The sequence below is a fragment of the Lissotriton helveticus genome, chromosome 11 (genome assembly GCF_964261635.1).
Source record: "Lissotriton helveticus chromosome 11, aLisHel1.1, whole genome shotgun sequence".
NCBI classification, from domain to species: Eukaryota; Metazoa; Chordata; class Amphibia; order Caudata; family Salamandridae; genus Lissotriton; species Lissotriton helveticus.
In genome coordinates this window covers 202,472,186-202,492,938 of record NC_136072.1, presented here as the reverse complement: position 1 = coordinate 202,492,938, position 20,753 = coordinate 202,472,186, and the positions used below count along the sequence as shown (strand labels likewise).

General features: G+C 47.7%; 1 protein-coding gene across 4 annotated transcripts in view; it reads right to left on the bottom strand.

Annotated features, from left to right (window-relative positions):
• CCNL1 (cyclin L1) overlaps window positions 1-20,753 on the bottom strand; it is a 382,007-nt gene that overhangs the window by 221,092 nt on the left and 140,162 nt on the right. For all 4 annotated transcript variants that reach the window (XM_078667166.1, XM_078667165.1, XM_078667163.1 and 1 more), the window contains one exon: window positions 2,022-2,131. In XM_078667166.1, the coding sequence (XP_078523292.1) occupies window positions 2,022-2,131 (110 nt within the window). The remainder of the gene's footprint in view (window positions 1-2,021; window positions 2,132-20,753) is intronic.

Below are 20,753 nucleotides of genomic sequence, written 5' to 3'. Positions count from 1 at the left end.
AGTGCTTGATTTGTGTAACACAATATTGCAAGATTAGTCAATCGACTTTTAACAACATGCACACACATTTCAATCACTTCAAATAAAATGTTTAAATATTTGCTAAGTAATGTACATAAACATGTTCATATATATGAATATCCTCCAAATGAATATGAACCTGCTTTTAAGCAAGCAATTGCACTAAAGGCTATTGACATTTAACCCCTAAGCATGCTCGGACAGCAGACATTTGTCTAGAGTTGTGTGCTGTCCAGATGTATTGTTACAAGTTCACTACACACTTTCCCTGAAGTCGCTCTACTCCGCATATGTAACTCCAGGTCGTATGAGTTATTCCAATTCAACTCCCTTTTCTCACTGAACATTCAAAACTCAAATCCTTACACAGTTTGGTTAGCACAGACTGCTGAATCTGAAAATTCTTCTGGCAGATCTATTCTTTTCACAGGGCTTATTATCTTGCAAGATGAGCTACAAAGGAGATGGTTAGACCCCAATCTCCTCAGTTACACTTGTAAAGTCATGTGTGAAACTACCAAGTCAAGGGTAATAACGGGTCATACCAATAGATTCAGCTTCAATGTACATTTGAAAGAATAACAGAAAGAAAGGGGGAAAAAAACACCCTTTCCACCATGCCAACCTGAAATAAACAGAATGCAACTGTGCCATCTCGCAATATTTGTATATCACAACATCTGGATTAGTCCTCCTCAGAAGAAGCACCTTGAATCCCAAAAGCATTAGGGCATGAACCATTTGGGAACACGATAAAGATTAATTTAGATTATTTGCAATTACACAGCAAGAGGCATACATTGCCTCCTATTGATAACTGGAATGCACTTATAAACACAAATTATCGAAAAAAAATAGTGTTAAATCAGGTACAAAAGTATCTGCTATGTCCAATGAATTGCTTTGCCGAAAAGTTAAATAGATTAGACTGACGCGAATAGCGGCTACCACTGTATTAAAAACACTTCAAAAACATATGACTTGCTTAACCAGAAAAATGTAGTTCTTGTGAGGTTCACAGCACATCCAAAATTCAACAGACCACTTAAACACTATTTGATACGGATGCTCAATTACACAGGTAATACTATGCTTAGCAGCCAAAGTCACTTCAATAACAAACAAAAAAAAAGAAAGCATTTAGTTGAATTCAAGTTTAAGTCCTCCCCATTACAAACAAGTTGTGCGTTCATAATATTGACATAACTCATGTAACTTAATAAGTTCTACTTAAAAAAGAAAGCAATACCCGAACTGTGTTCCCTTGCAACTGTTTAGGCTTCGAGATCTCGCTTCCAAAGAGGACCAGACTTATTTAAAACACACATATTTAACTGAAAAAAGCCACTGAGGAAAGTGGTGTTACTAGTAAGTTTAGTGCATTGTGCAATAGTGAAGATAGTCTTCAGAATTGCAGAATGAAGATGGTTCAAACTGGATGTTTAAGTCTACAAATCTGCATGTAGCCTAGATAGGAGTATTCGGACTCAGTTACAAAATGATTACTTCCATACAAATAAAACACGCTCTACCATCTTGCGGGCAACCATGCTCCAAAGTAAAATTAAAAATTTAGAATAGTGGTCAAATAAAATCTGCACTTGGCGGATAAAAAGATAAGTACATCTTCAAAGAATAAGGCCAGATGCCCATTGTAACACAATTATGTAATTCGTTATCATGACCTATATGAATGGAGACCTACAGCTGCCACTCCAAACACCTATCTAAAAGTAGCACAAAAACACAATTTCTTAAGCACAGATTGTCTTTTTAGGGGTTATCTTGTCCCAAACAGACTTGCCCTGTGTCATTTTTTTTTGGGAGGGGGATAGATGGGAGATAGGACATTTTTAATTCCTTTTATAAACAGAAAGTACACATTTCAGATGGTATTATAAAAAGAATATTTACCAATACAACTAGCACATTAACCTCACTTTATATTTAACAATGAAAATTAATGTACAATTAAATATTCACATAATAAATTGCCTTACCTTTTTCCTCTTAACTGCCGTAAATGATGAAAAACGTTTATTACATCTCTTATACGTCGAGGTGCTTCTTCAATTTTGGAAGCGAGATTAATGCAAGCCATGGCAACAATCTGAAAAGAAGCCATTCAGATGAAAAACTGTTTCCACACTTATTCACGCTCACATAAAAGAAAATATTCTTTTTGCAAACTTTCTAACAAATTTGCAAACAGAACAGAAGTACCATTACCATTTAAAATATAGTACTGCATGGCTTCATTTGCTAGGAGTTAGCGAAACAGGAAAAATGTTACGCTGGTGAATGTAATGCAGTGCACATGCAAGTGTTAAAACGCAAAAAAAGCATGTTCCTCTCAGACTTCATCAAACTGCAAAAATAGAATGGTATAGAAAATAGGTAGGGGCTGCTGAGCAGAGTGAGAAGTTACTTGTCGTACAGAACCTATTACTCTTATCAAAGAGGAAGGATTTATTCTCTTTCAGCAATACTAGTTTATCTGAGGCCAGCAGTTCATAGACAATCAGAGGACGCAATGATATCTACAACAAAGGGAACAAATCAGCGCACTCTTTCAAGGAGTATGTGGAAACTATGGTTTAATTCAAACATCGAGATCAATCTTTGTAAATCAGGTACTAGGCTTTCAAGAACAATTTTAAGCAGGCCGGAGTACAAGGAGGGCAAACTTACAGGTTGAGAGGGGACATGGTTCAACAGGATGTGAACATGAGTATAATAAAAAACAACATGTTAACCGAATTGTGGATGAGGAGGGAGATATGGGAAGATAAAAAGATGAAAATGCGCCTACGGAAATAGCTGGAGGACGAAGAGAAAGAGGTGCAATGGACCAGGTAGGAAAAGTTCACATGGATGGGCTTTGGTGTGAAAAGTGAGGAACGTATTAATGTAAAAAGCAGCTAATTCGTTGAAAAAGGTGCAATGGAGGGACAAGAGTGAGGAGATATAAAGCACCAAGCATGTACATACAGGGTTGATGGATAGCTAAGGGGCTGGCTAAAAGAAAGTGGGTAAAGATGGACAATCAGTTAGGAAGATGATGGAGCAAACCCTCACAAATCAATGCTTTGTGAGGGTTAAGATGAATGGAAAGGAAGATATTCAGTAACTAAAAATCAAAAGGGAGTCCAACAGTACAGTGAAGAGCAGAGGTAAATAAAGTGGATATTCATTTGTGAGTTATGATGTGGAAACGACAAAAAAGTGGAAATCTCGAGTCAGTTATCACAAATGAAATAGAACCGAATTAATGGTAGACACCAATAAGAAAATGGAAGGAACAAGAGGAATAGTTAGTAGTGGACACTGAATAAGAGCAATTCTTACAATGGGACAAGAGACAGGCTTGAGTAAAAAAAAACGTGGATGTGCCGTTTCATGCCATTGCAGAGTGCATAAATGAGAACCTAAACTGATGGTGTTATAAGAGTCAGACTGGGATATGGTGGTGGGACAGACTAATAGAATAAAAAAGGTGTCAGTTAAGTGAATCTCTGAATAATGGTATTGGCAAAGTCAAAATGTCTGGGTTTTATTTGATAACTCATGCAGGCTTAGCATACTCGTGTGAGAAAGAAGAGCAGGGATTAGCAGGACAGGATAGAAAGGGGTAGAGCTGTAAAATAATTTCTCGTGCCATGAATCTTAAGCACTGGAGTGGAAGTGGAAGCATATCCCAAACATCCAATAGCATAAGGTGAGAGGAATATTCTTCAGGGCCGAGCCAAGATGTCACAAACCAATGCCTGAAAAAGGATGATCCATGAAAATTTATGGTTGAAATGGGTGGGCACAAACCATACTATGCATAGTGTTTGATAATGGAAAACAGTATGTTTGATAGCTATGCTGTTAAAACTCAAAACTACACAAGCATTGGCAAAGCCAACTGGTCTTGCATTGAGGACCTATTTGCACTGGCAATGCTTGATTTACTGATGTAGTGGAGCACTGGCAAGAAGGAAACAAAAAAGATAAAAAGTATAGACATGTCATGATGCTATTATGGCTAATAGTGAAAAGCTGTGCGCATATGCTTAATCATTCGTCCGCCATTTTTCTAACATTTGCCATACCAAGATGCCGGATGGGTTAGAGATTTAATGGTAGGCAACGGGCTGGCTTACAGCCACCAGTATCTTTAGTTAAGATTCACAATAGGCTTTTTGCAAATAGATTACTAAAAGCTGTCTGTATGTGAGGCCTAAAAAGGTTTTAACGGGGTAATGTTAGGAACTTGATGGATGGTAAACATGTATGTGGGCAGTGAAATACAAGTACTTAAATAAGTTCAGATGCGGCAACAGAGGTGAACAAATAACAAAATATGAGTGATGGAGAGGCCAGACTGACCCTCCCCCCATAAAAACAATAATGATGGTATTTCCATGAGGTTCCACAGAAAGGCCTGAAGCAGAAAAAGAAGCAATCAGAAGTTGCAGGAGGGGAGCAAAGGACTGCCCAAAAATATACAGGTAATGAAGGTGAGCGAACGGAGCCACAATCCGAACTGTGGAAGTAAATGTAATAAGCCCAACTGAGAAAAAAAGGTTTGAGCTTTTGCAGGAATGGGGAAGTTGGGGAGGATATAAAACTCCAAATGCAAGGTTTGAGAAGCTAAAGGGATTTTGAAACTTTTGGGAGGATAGACAGTCAAGGAAAGGAAATTGTGTTGAGAAGCCTACATTTACAGAATTAGGCAAAGAAAGGCTAAGGGGTGGGTGGAAGGGACCACTATAGCACAGACTAGGAAAGTTGGATTCTATGTCAGGACCGGAGGCGAGGATTATGCTCTCATCTCTCTTCGCTTTATTTCAATTTTTTACACAGCAGCTTTTATGAAAACAACAAACTACATTTCCCATAACACCAGGGAAGAAAAGCTACAGTCTCTCTTAAGTCCTTTAACAGTTTCCATGCAGGTCTTCCACAAAACATGATGTAACTTCCTGCACTTCCTCTTTCTTCGCTGCTCATCAGCTAGAGATAAGTGCTTTTCTTTCTCCGTTATTGTGGCTTGTGTTTGTGGTGACTGGGGATCATTTGGGGTAATCGTTTGCCTTTCAGATTCCCTAAGCCCCGCGGAAGCGCTCGTGCGCTCCTTACGTGGTGTCCCATTACTGCAGTTGCGGACCGCGGTGCGGTCCTCCGGCCGCCAGAGGCCGCTGTGGGGGCGTCGCGACTTGGGTCCCGGAGCGCGTACTGACAGCAGATGACATTAGACGCGCTCCGGTCCCCGTTGAGTGTCCGCGCCCGGTCGCCTGAAATCGCCCAGTGAATGTGGGTCAGTACAACCTTTTGCCCTGTTTTCGGACGCCCGCTCTGCGGGTAGGTAGCGGTGCGGTGCACCGAGGGCTCAGCCCCATCACACCAGAGTTTACAATCGGGTACGTAGCGCTGTGGGAGCCTTGGCGGAAGGACCTGAGGACACCGTGTCAGGCGGCAGTTTTCCCCTGGGAAGTGTGGGGAGCGTGGTGTCCAGAGGCTGGGAAGCCGTAAACGTGTGCCTCTCGCCACCCTTTCACTGCTGGGAAACCCTCAGCCCCAAAAGTTGCCGCATTAGCGGGCCAGTGCTCCTGGTTCCTAGTACATTGGGTATTGGTCTTTGTGTGTCACATATAGTGTAGTGTTGGACATGGAGCACGAATATTATGAGGAGGAAGACTCCCTACAATACCTCCAATGGGACGATGACTTTTACGCCAATGTGGACGATTCTATCCATAAGGCAGTGTCAGACCTTATGACGCCTATGGAACAGCGTCTGGCTGACAAGATTGAGAGGCTTTGCGCAAAAATGGGGACCCCCCTCCCCGCAACCCCGGACCCTTCCGGGATGTTAGGACAGGCCTCAGACGGTCAGGGTCCCCCCCCTCCGAAGAAGTGCGACAGAGAGGTGGACACGGACGCCTTCGAGCATCTCAAACAGGCGTTTCTAGAACATTCAGCACCCATCTTACCTCCACAGGACCCCTCGCATGTAGGTGACAACCCCCCGCCGCCGTCCCCCGGGACGCAGCAAGGGGATTCCCCGGACGAGTCGGATGATGAAGCGGGCTCGTCGAGGTCGTGGCGACCAGCAGCATCCTCCGACCCTCCCAAACCGATGATTGCCAACATGTTGGACTCGGATGACATTGTTCATCCCCGCTCTGCGGAACAGGTGCCCGCCGAGAAAGCGGCATTATACCTGGATTCTAGACTCCGGAAACCTTTGGAGAATGAGGCACGGAGCGGACTTAGAGCGGAGTGCCCAAGGCCCTCTTTAGACGGCAAGGTGTCGACTAAACCAGAGATTGAGAGTAAAATGGCGACGTTCTTGTCCAAGTTCATTAGGGATCCCAAGAAGTGGATAGATCGTTCCTGGCGCTCCTGTCAGGACAAACTATTAGATGCTGTTGGTCCACTCGCTAAGATCCTAGACATGGCGGAAGACGCTCGCGTTTCTGGTTCCTCGATTGATCCCGAGGTCCTGTCCGCCTGGGCGCAGCGGGCGATCTGTTTTGTGGGCAACGCCAACTGCGCTCTCTCAACGGAGAGACGGAGGTCTCTGTTGATCAAGGTCGACCCCAAACTTGGAGACTTGGCAGGTTCCGAAGCAGGGGCCTCGGCTCAGGGAGGGCTCTTTGGTGAGCCATTTATAAAAGAGTTGGGGAAGTTCATGGCTACGTTCACGTCCCTCGACAAAGCCCAAGCGAATATAAAGAGGGTTTTCACGCCGCGGGTTTTCAGCGGGGCCGGCCGTGGCCAAAACTAGCAGCCCCAAGGGAGGGGGCAAGGCACCGGGCGCGGACAATATCAATCCGACGAGCGCTTCTCCCAACTTTTACCCAACCAGAGGCCAGCGGTTCCGGGGACGCGGCTATAGAGGACAACTGTAATGCCAACGGTGAGTGTCTTGACGGCTGCAAGTTGGGGGGCAGGCTGGCGCAGTTCTTCCCCGCTTGGGAAGCTCCGACAGGGGACGCTTGGGTACTCCAGACAGTCAGAGGGTTTCAGATAGAGTTTTATGGGTCCCCTCAGCAAGTGCGTCCCTCTCGGCCAATTGTGTTCAGTGCAGCAGACGCAGCGTTAATAGACGAGGAGGTAAGGGAGTTGCTCCGCAAAGGAGCGGTGTGTCCCACAGACATCCACCCGTCAGGGTTCCTAAGCAATCTGTTTCTAGTGGACAAGACCGATGGAGGTCGGAGACCCGTGATCAACCTTCGGGAGTTCAACGAGTGGTTGGTGTACAGACACTTCAAAATGGAGGGCATTAATTTGCTCAGGGATGTTCTCCAACCATTCGATTTGATGGTACGTTTGGATCTGAAGGACGCGTACTTGGTTGTGCCGATCTTTCCTCCTCACAGGCGGTTCCTCCAGTTTCTATGGAGGGAGCAGGCTTACGAGTTCCGGTGTCTTCCTTTCGGCCTCTCCTCGGCCCGTGGTGTTTTACCAAGGTTCTCAAACCAGTGGTGGAATACTTAAGGACTTGCGGAGTCCGCTTGATTGTCTACTTGGACGACATGCTTCTCCTAGACCAGTATCCTTCGCAGTTGCGAAGCCATCTCCAGATGGCGGTGACGCTGCTGCAGTCACTAGGGTTTGTTATCAACGAGAAGAAGTCTCTCCTGGTTCCAACTCAGAAGGCCACCTTCCTAAGGTTCGTGCTAGACTCCATTGCCGCCACCCTCAGTTTACCCTCCAGGAAAGTGGCGAAGATTCGTCACGAGATCAGTCAGACCTTGGTCAAGCAGAGAACTTCTCTGCGGCAGATTGCTCGTTTGGTGGGCCTCTTTTCGGCTTTAATTCAAGCAATCTTTCCGGGGCCGTTACACTATCGCGCCCTACAACGGCTAAAACCTCAACACCTCAGGAAAGGTCTCACGTACGCGCAAGTTGTTTCCTTGACGGAGGAGGCGCGCGAGGAACTAGAGTGGTGGCTCTCCCACATGGAAGCATGGAACGGGAGGGCGATTTTTGGCTCAGCACCGGACTTGGTGATAGAGTTGGACGCCAGCCGAGCGGGCTGGGGCGCGCGGTGTGGAGCGTTTTCCACCGGCAGTACTTGGTCTCCACAAGAGCAGCTGCTTCACATCAATTGTCTGGAACTCCTGGCGGGTTCCTTTGCCGTCCAGTGTTGGACCAAGGACCGAGTCCAAGCTTCGGTCCTCTTGAAAATGGACAATGTGTCGGCGGTCCGGTACATAAACCACCTGGGAGGTACTCGGTCCAAAGCGTTGGCGAACATGGCAAAACAGTTTTGGGAGTTCTGTCTTGCGCACCAAATTTCGGTGACAGCGGAATACCTTCCGGGGAAGGAGAACCTCGTGGCGGATTGGCACTCCCGTTACCTTCGGGACGCCAGTGTTTGGAAGCTGGACCCGGTGATTTTCCAATACCTTCAAGAGTGGTGGGGTCCGTTCTCTGTCAACCTCTTTGCATGTTGTCTAGATCGGCAGCTTCCCCGGTTCTTCAGTTGGAGACCGGATCCTCTGGCGGTGGCATGCGATGCGTTCAGCCAGGACTGGACAAGGGAGAGGGGTTATGCCTTCCCTCCGTTTTCCATGATAACAAGGGTAACAGCCCAGGTTCGCAGGCAAAGAGTGGCCGTGGTTCTGATAACCCCGTGTTGGAGGTCTCAAGTGTGGTTTCCGGTTCTTCTGGGACTTTCTTGGGATTTTCCAATCCGACTCCTCTCAACTCCCCATCTCCTGCGGAGTCCGGAGGGGAGTCCCCACTGTCTGGTGGAGGACGGATCCCTGCATCTCATAACATGGCGGATTACAGGCAACGTTGGAGATTGCCAGGCCTTTCGGGCCACGCTGAGTTCTTGTTGTCCAAAGCCTGGGCGGACAGTACTTCGAAACGATATAAATCAGCTTGGAAGCGAAGGGTATGCTGGTGTTTACGACGGGAAGTGGATCCCGTGGTCGCAGATCTGATCCATGTGCTGAATTATTTGGCGGAGCTAGTCCAGAAGGGCTTGGCCTATAGGTCGATTAATGCGGTTCGGTCTGCAATTTCTGCAGGGCATGCGCAAGTGGAGGGAGCACCCTTGGGGGAACATCCCTTTGTGTGTAAACTGCTACGAGGCATTTGGTTGTCCCTTCCGCCAGAGCCCCGTTATTCGGCTATCTGGGATGTCAACCTGGTTCTGAATCAATTGTTGTCATGGCAACCTAACAGGTTTCTTTCACGTAAAGAATTGTCGGCCAAATTGGCCATGTTGTTGTGTTTGGTGTCTTGTAGGAGAGTGTCTAATGCTCGTGCTTTGGACATCACGGCTAGAGTTTTTTCCCCGGATGGGGTGACTTTTACGGTAAGTAGACGGACCAAGTCAAACACGCGCACAATTTCCTATCCTGCTTTTGTGGAGTCTCCGAAGCTATGTGTAGTGCAATGCTTGAAAGCTTATGAGGAAGCTACGGAGGAAGTTTGTCTTCCGGAAGGACGACAACTCCTTATTGCCCTTAAGAAGCCTTTTAAGGTGGTTTCCCCGCACACTATCGCCCGTTGGGTACGGTGGGTAATGCAGGAGGCAGGTATTAATACATGAGCTTTTGGTGCGCATTCCACTAGGGGTGCGATGGCTTCGAAGGCATTCAACCTTGGCGTGCGTTTGGAGGATCTTATGAGAGCAGCGGATTGGTCGTCGGACTCGACCTTTAAACGGTTTTATTTTAAGCCGCTGCGGAGTATGGCGCAAGTGGTGGTGAGTAAGCTTTGAAGGAGCATAATCCTCGCCTCCGGTCCAGACATAGAATAGAAATTTGCCTAGCCTACGAGAAGGTAAGTTTCAATTCTATTAAGGACGTGGAGGCGAGGATTATCCCACCCAGCAAGCACGTGGGTTGCTATCCCTCGCCGTAATTGGTGTAAGTAACCTTGTTTCGTGATTGAATATTGTTCACTGTGTCATGCTTGGTGTTCATATTGCGTTTGCAAAATGCTGCTGGTATTGTCATACTGATTGCTCAAATAGTTAATGGCGCCATAAGTAATTGGTGCGGTTTCTTTTAGGGAATGACCAGACGAAGCAGAGTGCCTAACCTTGGGGGAGCTCCTCCAGCGAAGAAAGAGGAAGTGCAGGAAGTTACATCATGTTTTGTGGAAGACCTGCATGGAAACTGTTAAAGGACTTGAGAGACTGTAGTTTTTCTTCCCTGGTGTTATGGGAAATTTAGTTTGTTGGTTTCATAAAAGCTGCTGTGTAAAAAATTGGAATAAAGCGAAGAGAGATGAGAGCATAATCCTCGCCTCCGCGTCCTTAATAGAATTGAAACTTACCTTCTCATAGGCTAGGCAAATTTCTATTCAATAACATGTAGTTGCTGTAGAATGAAGGGCTGAACAGATGTTTAGGGAAAGCATTTTGGCAGCGGTAGGACACTATAAATTATAGAAAACAATATAGCACACAGCGTGAAATTAAGGTGGTGATAGTCATGAGGTCTCGGCCCTCGTTTGAGGCAGTTACAGGACAAAATTAAAGGAGGATTCTGTCCATGGTCACTGGTTCTCACGAACTTTGACACTGATGCATTTCAACTGGATAAACAAAGTACTCTTTATGGGTGCCCGACTCTTTATGGGTAGAAAAGTGGATCAATCAAGATTTACCCTGGAGTACGTTAGAGGGTTACAAACAGATCCATCTTGATGCAACTTCAAAAAGGAACGGTGTTTGGAGGAGAGCAATTTAGGCAGTAAAATAAGGGAGAAAATGGTTTAACACATTCCGGAGCAGTAACAAAACACCTAAACAATTCTAGCTCTCACTCATTAACAAGCATTACACTAAAATAACAGGAAAGGCAGGGAGAGGTCAGTGGCCAATATAATCCTAGGGTAAAGTTGAGTTATGGTCCCATCAGCTGCCTTCATAAGTTCTCAGGTTTACTACGGAGTGGGTTTCTGTTGCAGTAACCCCCCCACACACTTTTTGCCAGACTACTGATGCACTTTGACTCAATGTGCCCGGGGTCTCTGCCAATCAGGTTCCCGGAGCCTGTGTTCTTTACCCAAAACTAACGCAATTGGCATCTCTAGCCACAGGTCAGCCCCTGGTAAATGGTACCACAGGTACCCAGGGCACTGTGACCAGGGAAGACCTCTAAGGGCTGCAGCACGTATTGTGCCACCCTTAGAGGCACTGTACCTTTACACACATACACTGAGTGATTTGGTGCAGAACAAAGTGAAGATCCGACATGGTACACATCCCTGTGTGCCATGCCTACAACCCACTGCCCTGGCATAGATCATCCACCCCTCTAGATGTGTGCCCTATACCAGTGGTGAGGGTGCCAGTGCATGAGCCCTGTACCCCTACAGTGTCTAAGTCCATTCCTGCCATTAAGAGTTTGTGGTGCTGGGAAGCTTGTCATTACAAACTTCACAGCACCATAATGGTTACACTGAAAACTGAGAGGTTTGGTATCACTTCTCAGCACATTAAACCCACAACGATGCCAGTGTGAGAATTAATGACAAATTTACACAGAGGGCATCTTCGAGATGCCCCCTGAAAAACAACCAGCCTCTGGTGGGCTCCCTTACTGGTACACACCAGCCTGCCACCATGAGACATGTTTCTGGACCCCCCAGGTGGGAGCCTTCGCTCCCAGAGCCCAGAAACAAAGCCTTTCCTGGGCAGAGGTGTTCACACCTCCCCCAGACCAGGAAGAGCCATCTGCGACCCCCAGCCTCTCCTGCTACCAAGAGCAGATTTCCGCAACCCAAGAAGAACAAGCATTTACAATGCAACGGTCTCGCCTTTGCAAAAGTTAGAGCTATTGGCATTGTAAATGACAACATTTTTATTTATGTTTTGGTTTTGAAAACAGATAAATAAATGGCATTGTTATTTACAATGCCAATAGCTTAATCTTGCAAATTCGAGAATGTATTGTGCACTGAGAGGGACAGTAAGGAGGCATTTGCGCGGAGAGGGGCAGTGAGGAAGTATTGTGCGTTGAGGGTTCAGTGAGGAGGTATTGTGCACGGAGGGGGGCGGTGAGGAGGTATTGTGTGTTGAGGGTTTAGTGAGGAGGTATTGTGCACTGAGGGGGGCAGTGAGGCAGTATTGTGCGTTGAGGGGGGAGTATGGAGGTATTGTGCACGGAGGGGGGCAGTGAGGTGGTGTGGTGCACTTTAGAAATAATCTGAAACCAAAACCACAGCCCACTCGAGATGCATGCCGGACAGTGGGATCTCGCCTGGACACTGTACTCACAGACCCACCCCCTCCCTGGAAGCTTGCTGCAGGAGATGAACTACGCTATAGCCCGACATCTCTCTGGATGTATGCTGCAGTTGAGTGATAAAGGCAATAATACCAACGGTGGCAATAATTTTATTAATGATAAAAAAGGCTACAGTTGTACAGCTGTAATAGGACTATTATTACTATAATGATAATAGTAATATTACAGTGGTAGTAATTGTATCAATAATAAAGAATGAAAAAATAACAATAATAATTATTATATTATTAACGATAATGCCGATAATAATAATACGAAATAAAACTTATTATTATAACATTACGTAGCACCTATATGTGTGATTTTCAGGGGAAGCGGAGAGCACCAGATCGAGAGAGAGAGTCGTTTAGTCAACATCTCGTCTCCTACAATTATGCACCATTAATTAACAGAATGCCATATTTCCCAACGTGCACATGCCCGCGTGTGTCACTGTACTGCCAGTGCCGCATAACACCCAAGCACAAATGTAACACACGCACCGCATATGCTATCATATCACACATGCACATAACGCAGACATGCACGCCGCCATGTTAATGTGTACATTGGCATACGTACACAAGGAAAACTGGTACGGAACTATACATTCGCATATCTGTAACGTAATAAAGAAACAAATACACGTGGGTAGCGTGCAGCGATACACAAGTACATATGTGAAACCTAGCAGACAACTCGCTATCTAACTATTAACTATAGATTTATAAGCATAGCCCCCACAGTCACAGGAGTAATACTCGTATGTACAAAATGCGCAGAACAGACATGAGCACACATGGCAATATCCGTAGGACAACGCTTACCCAGGTGTGGCAAAAAACGACTCCCAGTGTCTTATATGCACACAAATTACACACATTCAAATGCGAGCGGCCTTTCCCCGAAAACGTATATGGTCATAATAACAAACACACATATCCACACTCGTCAACTCCCATCTACATCAAATTCACAGCAGACATATACCTCACACTACACCAAAATGAAAAACAAAAGACAAAATATACTGACAAACAACGCAGACATCGGTGCCCGGAACACGACAACACACAAACGCACAACGTTTTCAACGCGCTGGCTTCGGAATGCAGTTTAACTTCTTGGAACGATTGCAGATTTGGAAACAACGCTTTCAGTGTGTCCTAGGAAAATGTATTTTATGCTGTTTTGTCGAAGTAGTTTAAACAGGAAGAAGTCGAAATTGAAACATGGCGACAAAGAGCACGTTTACTCATCTCTGTGACCTCTGATCGGCTTTTAAACCGGTGTTGTCCCTTCCTTCCTTTTCTGCCGTCTCGTTTTCATAACCTCAATTTGAATAGCACGGGAAGATCTATGCTACGCTGATTGAAGTAGCTTGTATTGATTGGCAAGTTAGGACTTGATTGCGTTATGCAGTGTCCTCCTGAGGTTGTGAAATGAGAAAAAAAAAGCAGCTCTCCCCTTTTGTCTCTAAGCCCCGTCCTTTTCAGACTGGGGGGGCGTGTTTTTTGACTGAGAACGTCACTAGGTAGAAAGGATGTCAAAAACACGCCCCCAATCCGAAAAAGACGGGGCTTCGAGCAAACAGAGAACGTCACTGAGACCTCTTCTCCAATGGCTGGCTGCCGTTTAGGAGGCCAGCCAATGGAGAAGAGGGGCGGGGTTAACCCTCGCTACTCAGAGTCATTAAATCTCGCGAGCTCGAGTGCGCACCAGACGCCACGCGAGACCTAAAAAAGGGACAGATGGACCCCATAGGGTAAACTACCTTTAAAACTCAAATTAACTCTGCAGAGCAAATACACAATCCACAAATGCAACAAAGGTCCAACAATGCACGGCAATAATGCTGCTGCAAAACCTAAAATACAAATGCAAACAGATGAATTTGTGGCAGATGCTCAGAGCAGTGAGAAACAAATGCTGGTTTAATGGACGAAGAACAAAAGCACATTAACTTGAATCCAGTATAAAAAAGGAGAAGGGACCCAACACGCAGAAGAGTGCACAAAACTATTTTTTTTTATAAATTCCACTGTATAATTTAACTTTGATAACAGCATTAACAATACAAGACCCTCAATCTGAAGGAAGGATTTAGACACGGGATGATAAATATTAAACCAAATTAGATATGCCCAAGTCTTTTCATTTTAGAAAATGAAGTGCAAAAGTGTTTTAATGATAGATTTGATGGAATTAAGCTTGCAAGGTTAAACAGGTTGCTGTACAGTAGTGTTAAACATGTGCAGCACTAGGCCCCACAAGGGCATGTGGGGCCTAAACTGCCGGACAATTAATACATTATGGGATCATCCTTGAGATTGTAGGCAAATGAATCAATCTTGGACCTCAGGACTCGGCACTTCCTGGGTCCAGATAACTGAACTGCTTGTATTTGCCACCCGCCTCCTGTGGACTAAACATCATCACACTGGCGACGGGTGCGGCTGCGTTACTGCGCCCTCATCTCAAGTTCAAGCAATGGAATGCCTCGATCAGTGGCATTCACCTTACTCAGCCTCTTACTGTCTGCTTTCCGTACACACAATGCAGTTTATTCCCCGTCTCCCACCGCCTCCCCAGCATGAAGTGCACTCCAGAGGTACTTGTCTCAAAGCATCCGTCGCCTCTAACTCCCTGCGCCCACGCCGGCAAGGCCAGCTGCATAGTGTATAATCCACGCAGATAAGCGTGGTTCAGTCTCACACATGAAGAGTACGTAAAGGGAACGAATGGAAATATACTGATTCGGTACAGCACTGGAAAACACAGGAAAAAGGAAGAAAAGACAACATGTGCAATGCAGCCAGGAAGGTATGGAAAGCATATTCCTACCTTTCCCAAGCAATACTTTCAAAGCATCCAACTTTTACAGGTGTGAAGCTGTGCACCAATCACACAACATCACCAGGCCAACTACCTCTAGACCCCATAATCACACCGACAGCACACGCTCAGCAATCAATCAATCAATCAATCATATCATTTGTAAAGCGCACTACTCACCCGTGAGGGTGTCAAGGCGCTGGGGTGGGGAATGCTGCTACTGCTCGAAAAGCCAGGTCTTGAGGAGTTTTCTGAAGGTCAGAAGGTCCTGGGTCTGCCGTAGGTGGATGGGGAGGGTGTTCCAGGTCTTGGCGGCGAGGTGGGAGAACGATCTGCCGCCTGAGGTCGCTCTTCGGAAGTGGGAGGACTGTAGCGAGGTTGGCGGAGCTGGCAGGTGGGGGTGTAGAAGCGGAGTCGTCTGTTGAGGTACGTTGGTCCAGTGCTGTGGAGTGCCTTGTGTGCGTGGGTGAGGAGCTTGAAGGTTATCCTCTTGTTGACCGGGAGCCAGTGCAGGTCTCTCAGGTGGTGTGTGATGTGGCTGCGGCGAGGGATGTCGAGGATCAGGCGTGCAGAGGCGTTCTGGATGCGTTGGAGCAGTCTCAGGAGTTTGGCCGAGGCTCCTGTGTAGAGGCGTTTCCATAGTCCAACCTGCTGCTGTGAAGGGCCTGGGTGACTGTTCTCGTTTCAGTGGGGATCCACTTGTAGATCGTACGGAGCATGCGGAGGGTGTTGAAGCAGGAGGAGGAGACGGCGTTGACCTGTTTAGTCATGGAGAGGGTGGAGTCGAGGATGACCCCTAGGTTGCGTGTGTGGTCGTTGGGTGTTTGAGCGGCTCCCAGTGCGGTCGGCTCCCAGTGCGGTCAGCCACCAGGAGTCGACCCAGGCCGAAGGGTTGGATCCGAGGATGAGGACCTCCGTCTTGTCAGACTTCAGCTTCAGTCGGCTGTTCCTCATCCATTCAACAACGGCCTTCATTCCTTCGTGAAGGTTGGTTTTGGCGGTGTGGGGGTCCTTGGTGAGGGTGAGTATCAGCTGGGTGTCATCGGCATAGGAGAGGATGTTGAGGTCGTTCCGAGGGGCGACGTGCCATGTAGATGTTAAACAGGGTTGGGCTGAGGGATGAGCCCTGGGGTACGCTGCAGATCTCTGTGGCTTCGGAGCAGAAGGGGGGGGAAGGCGTACGCTCTGTGTTCTACCGGAGAAGAAAGAGGTGGTCCAGTCCAGGGCCTTCTCTTGGACTCCAGCTTTGTGGAGGCGTGTTCATAGTGTGTGGTGACAGACCGTGTCGAAGGCGGCTGGCAGGTCTAGGAGGATGAGGGCCGCCGTTTCTCTGTTGTCCAGCAGGGACTGGATGTCATCGGTGGTGGCCATGAGGGCAGTCTCGGTGCTGTGGTTGCTGCGGAACACGGACTGTGAAGGGTCCAGGATGTTGTTCTCCTCGAGGTAGCGGGTCAGTTGTTCGTTGACTGTCTTCTCGATGACCTTTGCCGGGAACGGGAGCAGGGAGATGGGCCGGAAGTTCTTGAGGTCCGCCTTGGGTTTCTTGAGTAAGGCGTTGATTTCGGCGTGCTTCCAGCTCTCCGGGAAGGTTGCAGTCTCGAAGGAGATGTTGATGACTTTCCGGAGATGGGGTGCGATGGATGTGCTGGCTTTTTTGAAGAGGTGGTGTGGGCATGGATCTGACGGAGATCCGGAGTGGATGGTGTTCATGATCTTGATGGTGTCATCGTCGTTGATGTTGGTCCAGTAGAGCAGGCGGTTGGTGGTCGTGGGGGCGGAGGTCTCAATGGTTGTCGGGGCAGTTGTGGCGTTGAAACGGTCATGGATGTCTGTGATCTTGTGGTGGAAGAAGGTGGCCAGCGAGTCGCACAGGTCTTGCGAGGGTGGGACGTCGTTGGTGTTGGAGCTGGGGTTGGAGAGTTCCATCACGATGTTGAAGAGCTCTTTGCTGTTGTGCGCGTTGTTGTCTAGGCGGTCTTTGAAGGAGGCCCTTTTGGCGGATCTGATGAGGTGATGGTGTCTGTGGGTGGCATTCTTGTGGGCGGCGTGGCTGACCGGTGTTCGTTCACGGAGCCAGATCTTCTCCAGCTTTCGGCAGGTTTGCTTGGAGGCCCGGAGGTCTTCAGTGAACCAGCTGGCTTTCTTGTTGGTATGGTATGTTGGAGGGTTTCTTGATCGGGGCAAGGGTGTTGGCGCAGTCGTTGATCCACTGTCTGAGGTGGCGGTGTCGGGGTCAGTATGGTCGGCGGGTGGGCTCTGGGCGAGGGTGGTGGTTAGCTGGTCTTCGGTGACTTTGCTCCAGCAGCGGTGAGGCATCTGTTGGGTGCGCTGGTGCGTGGTGGGTTTCTTGAAGGTGAAGTGGATGCAGCGGGGGTTGGTCCATTGGAGTTCGGTGGTATGGTTGAAGGAGACGTGGGGGCTTGCGGAGAAGATGGGGGTCAAGCGTGTGACCGGCGGAGTGGGTGGGTGTTGTGACGAGTTGTCTGAGCCCGAGGTTGGCTAGGTTGTCGGGTGGTAGAGTTGGTGTCGTCATTGTTCTCGAGGTGGAAGTTGAGGTCCCCGAGGAGGATGTAGTCCGTGGTGGCGAGGGCTTGTGTGCTGGCGAAGTCGGCGATGGAGTTGCTGAACTGTGGTCGGGGTACAGGCGGTCTGTAGATGAGAGTTCCTCTGAGGGTGGTGTTGGGCTCGGTGTGGATCTGGAAGTGCAGGTGTTCGGCGGTGCTGAGGGTGTCGTCTGTGTTGGTCGAGACTCAGAGTGTTCCTGTGGACTATGGCGATTCCTCCTCCCGCTCTGTTGGTGCAGTCCTTGTGCGTGATCTTGTAGCCTTCCGGGACGGCTATGGCTACGGCTATGTCGGGAGCAGAGGCGGGGTTCAGCCAGGTCTCCGTCAGGAAGGCAACGTCTAGGGAGGTTGAGTCAAGTAGGTCCCAGAGTTCAACGGAATGTTTTCGGGCAGAGCGGGTGTTGAGAAGAATGCATCAGAGGTGGTTGGGTTCTTTCCTGGTCGGCAGCATGGTGGGGCGGATGCTTGTGAAGCTGCAGTTCCGGCATGTGAAAGCTCCGTGGGTGCACTTCGGGGCGGCCAGTAAGCAGGTGTGTGATCGTCCGGTGTTGAGTGAATGGAGGGTTCTGGCATCGTAGCGGTGTCGGGCGTCGTGGCGTTGGTGGTGTCCAAGGGTCCTGGCTCTGGGCGCGCCCAGGCACGGACGGGCACAGACAGGCTTGCCTTAGGTGCGCCAGCGGCGCGCCAGAGGCGCGGCCGCGTAGCGGCTTCCAAATGAGGGCATGTGGGAGGGAGGAGCAGCTGGGAGGCGGGAGCGGGCGGCGAATGGGATTGCAGGTGGGTGGGGCCGCAGGGACGCAGCAGCAGGAAAAACGGGTGGGGGCCGCGGGAGAACTGGGCACAGTAAGGAAAAACAAGTTTAGGGAAGAACACAAGTACAGGCACAGGGGAATAAAAACAAGTCTGGGCAAGAAAGCAAGTACAGGCACAGGGGGATAAAAACAAGTCTGGGCAAGAAAGCAAGTTAGCACAGGGGAAAAATACAAGATTAGGCAAAAACAATGCAGGCAGAGCCGTGCAGCAGTGTGGGGAGCGACCTGCCTGCGAGCAGGGTCATAGGTCAAACATCTGCTTCAAACCTGGCGAGTGCAGAGACTATGTGCAAGGTGATTGAAACCACAACCACCTGCAGCCTTCTCTTTTGCGAAGTGCCATCCATTCCAGCTATTACTCCTTTGAAATGTCAAGTCTACTATCCTTCCAAGCTTCAAGTTAGAAGCTGTGGATCGAATGGCGGGAAATGTAATTTGCAGTCACAAATGCCACAGAAGAAAAAAGGCCACTGCTACTACGGTTGGCAGGAGAAGACATCATCAAGTTGTCTCGGACGTCCACCGAAGCAGACTCACCCTTCACATATGCAACTGCTGTAGAAGCTCTAAATTACACTTCACTCCTCTACCAAACCCAGTCTATTCGAAGTTTTAGTTGCGCCAAGCAAGGTCCCTGCAAATCTGAAGGCACATTCCATGCATGGCTTAAAGATCTTGCCACCATGTGTACGTTGCATAATAGAACAGAGGAGAAAAGAACTCAATTAATTCAAGGGTGAGCAATAACAAAATTATGAAGGCAGATCCTAAGAAGACGAGAAAACTTATCAAAATCCTGCATTTGCCGTCCTGTGCCAGTCAGGTTTCACAGACCCACTCTCAGAACACCAGAGACTCACCACGCAAGCTTAAGAGCAATTTGCAATTGAAAGAGAATGTTAGGCTAGAAGAAACATGCATTCGCCCCTTCCCATGTTTCTAAAGGAAAGCATAGAGCCAAGGAAGAAGACTACTGCCTACAACTTGCCACTCCTGAAGCCTGTGGTGGGAAGTTGAAGTCCCCGATGTCCAACTACTCAACCTGCACTCCAGGAGCGAAACAGATGCCTGAATCCCAGTATAACACTCAACTTGATTTAGCTCCATCGCACGAAGGATGCCTCCTTCATGGCACTAGGATATAATTTCTTAAACTATCTTGTTAACAGCTGTACATCTATCCCATGCTGGTCATCAAAAGACTAAGTCTAAAAGTTGGTTCGGTAACAAAAGCCGGATTCCCTCAGTTAGACAAACTAGCTCAACTGTTGTGAAAGAATGCAATCAAGGCCAAGTTTGCACTGTGACTGAACCACCAGTAGTCGAGTGGAGTACATATTAAAATATAGCATAGATTGAAACCAAGTGCGCACATGCACAGAGTGGGTCAACGTTTGCGTTTCCAATGGATGTACTTCCCAATTACCCCTCATTGGAACATTCACTTCCGCAAGACAGTAAAATAATGGCGTAGAGGAAGAGACAAATTCTGTTTGAGGCACTGAGCTCAACATTCTTCTGCAAGCATAAGCACTGGAGATATATAGTGTTTCTCAACAACAAATGTCCCTCACAGCAAGTTTTGCCTCCTGTATGAGCTGGCTCCCTGCCCTGGAGGGGAACCCATATGCAAGGTACTAGACAACAGCAAGAACAGTGGAAGAGGTTGTGACCGTGAAAGTATATGTCTTAAGTTAAATTTCACATAGATATCAGAGTGTGAACTGCTTAATAAAGCTCCATTTCAAGAAACTGGTGCGGGAATTCCATCCCCTGCAGCCTAAACATCATGCGTTCATATATATATAAAGTACGAGGTTATTCCTACTTGCAAATCTGCCCCTTTCATGTCACCTATGATGACGCGACTATTCAATCCCATTGATGTGTTACTGCAGGTGATGACCCCCCCTTCAACTATGCCCCATCCAATCCTTGCCCCTCACCCTTGTTTAGTGTCACCTTTTATACTCACCCACCCCTGTGCCGACTATCTCATCACAATGATGCAACCCCAAGTCTTGCCCCCGGCCCCATAAACATATTCTCCAGCGCGAACATTGACACTGGATAGGGTGTTACTTCCTGTTATAATCTGTCTATGCACCTTTAATGTGTACGATATATTGTAGTTCTCTATTTGGAATGTGATTTGCATGCTATGCAGTAATGTCCTCTTTACAGACAGTTGACAGATGGCTGGAAGCTTTGCTAGCATACACTTCTAGTGTGCGTCATCCCGTGCTAACGCTTGCAGTCAGTAGCTGTCA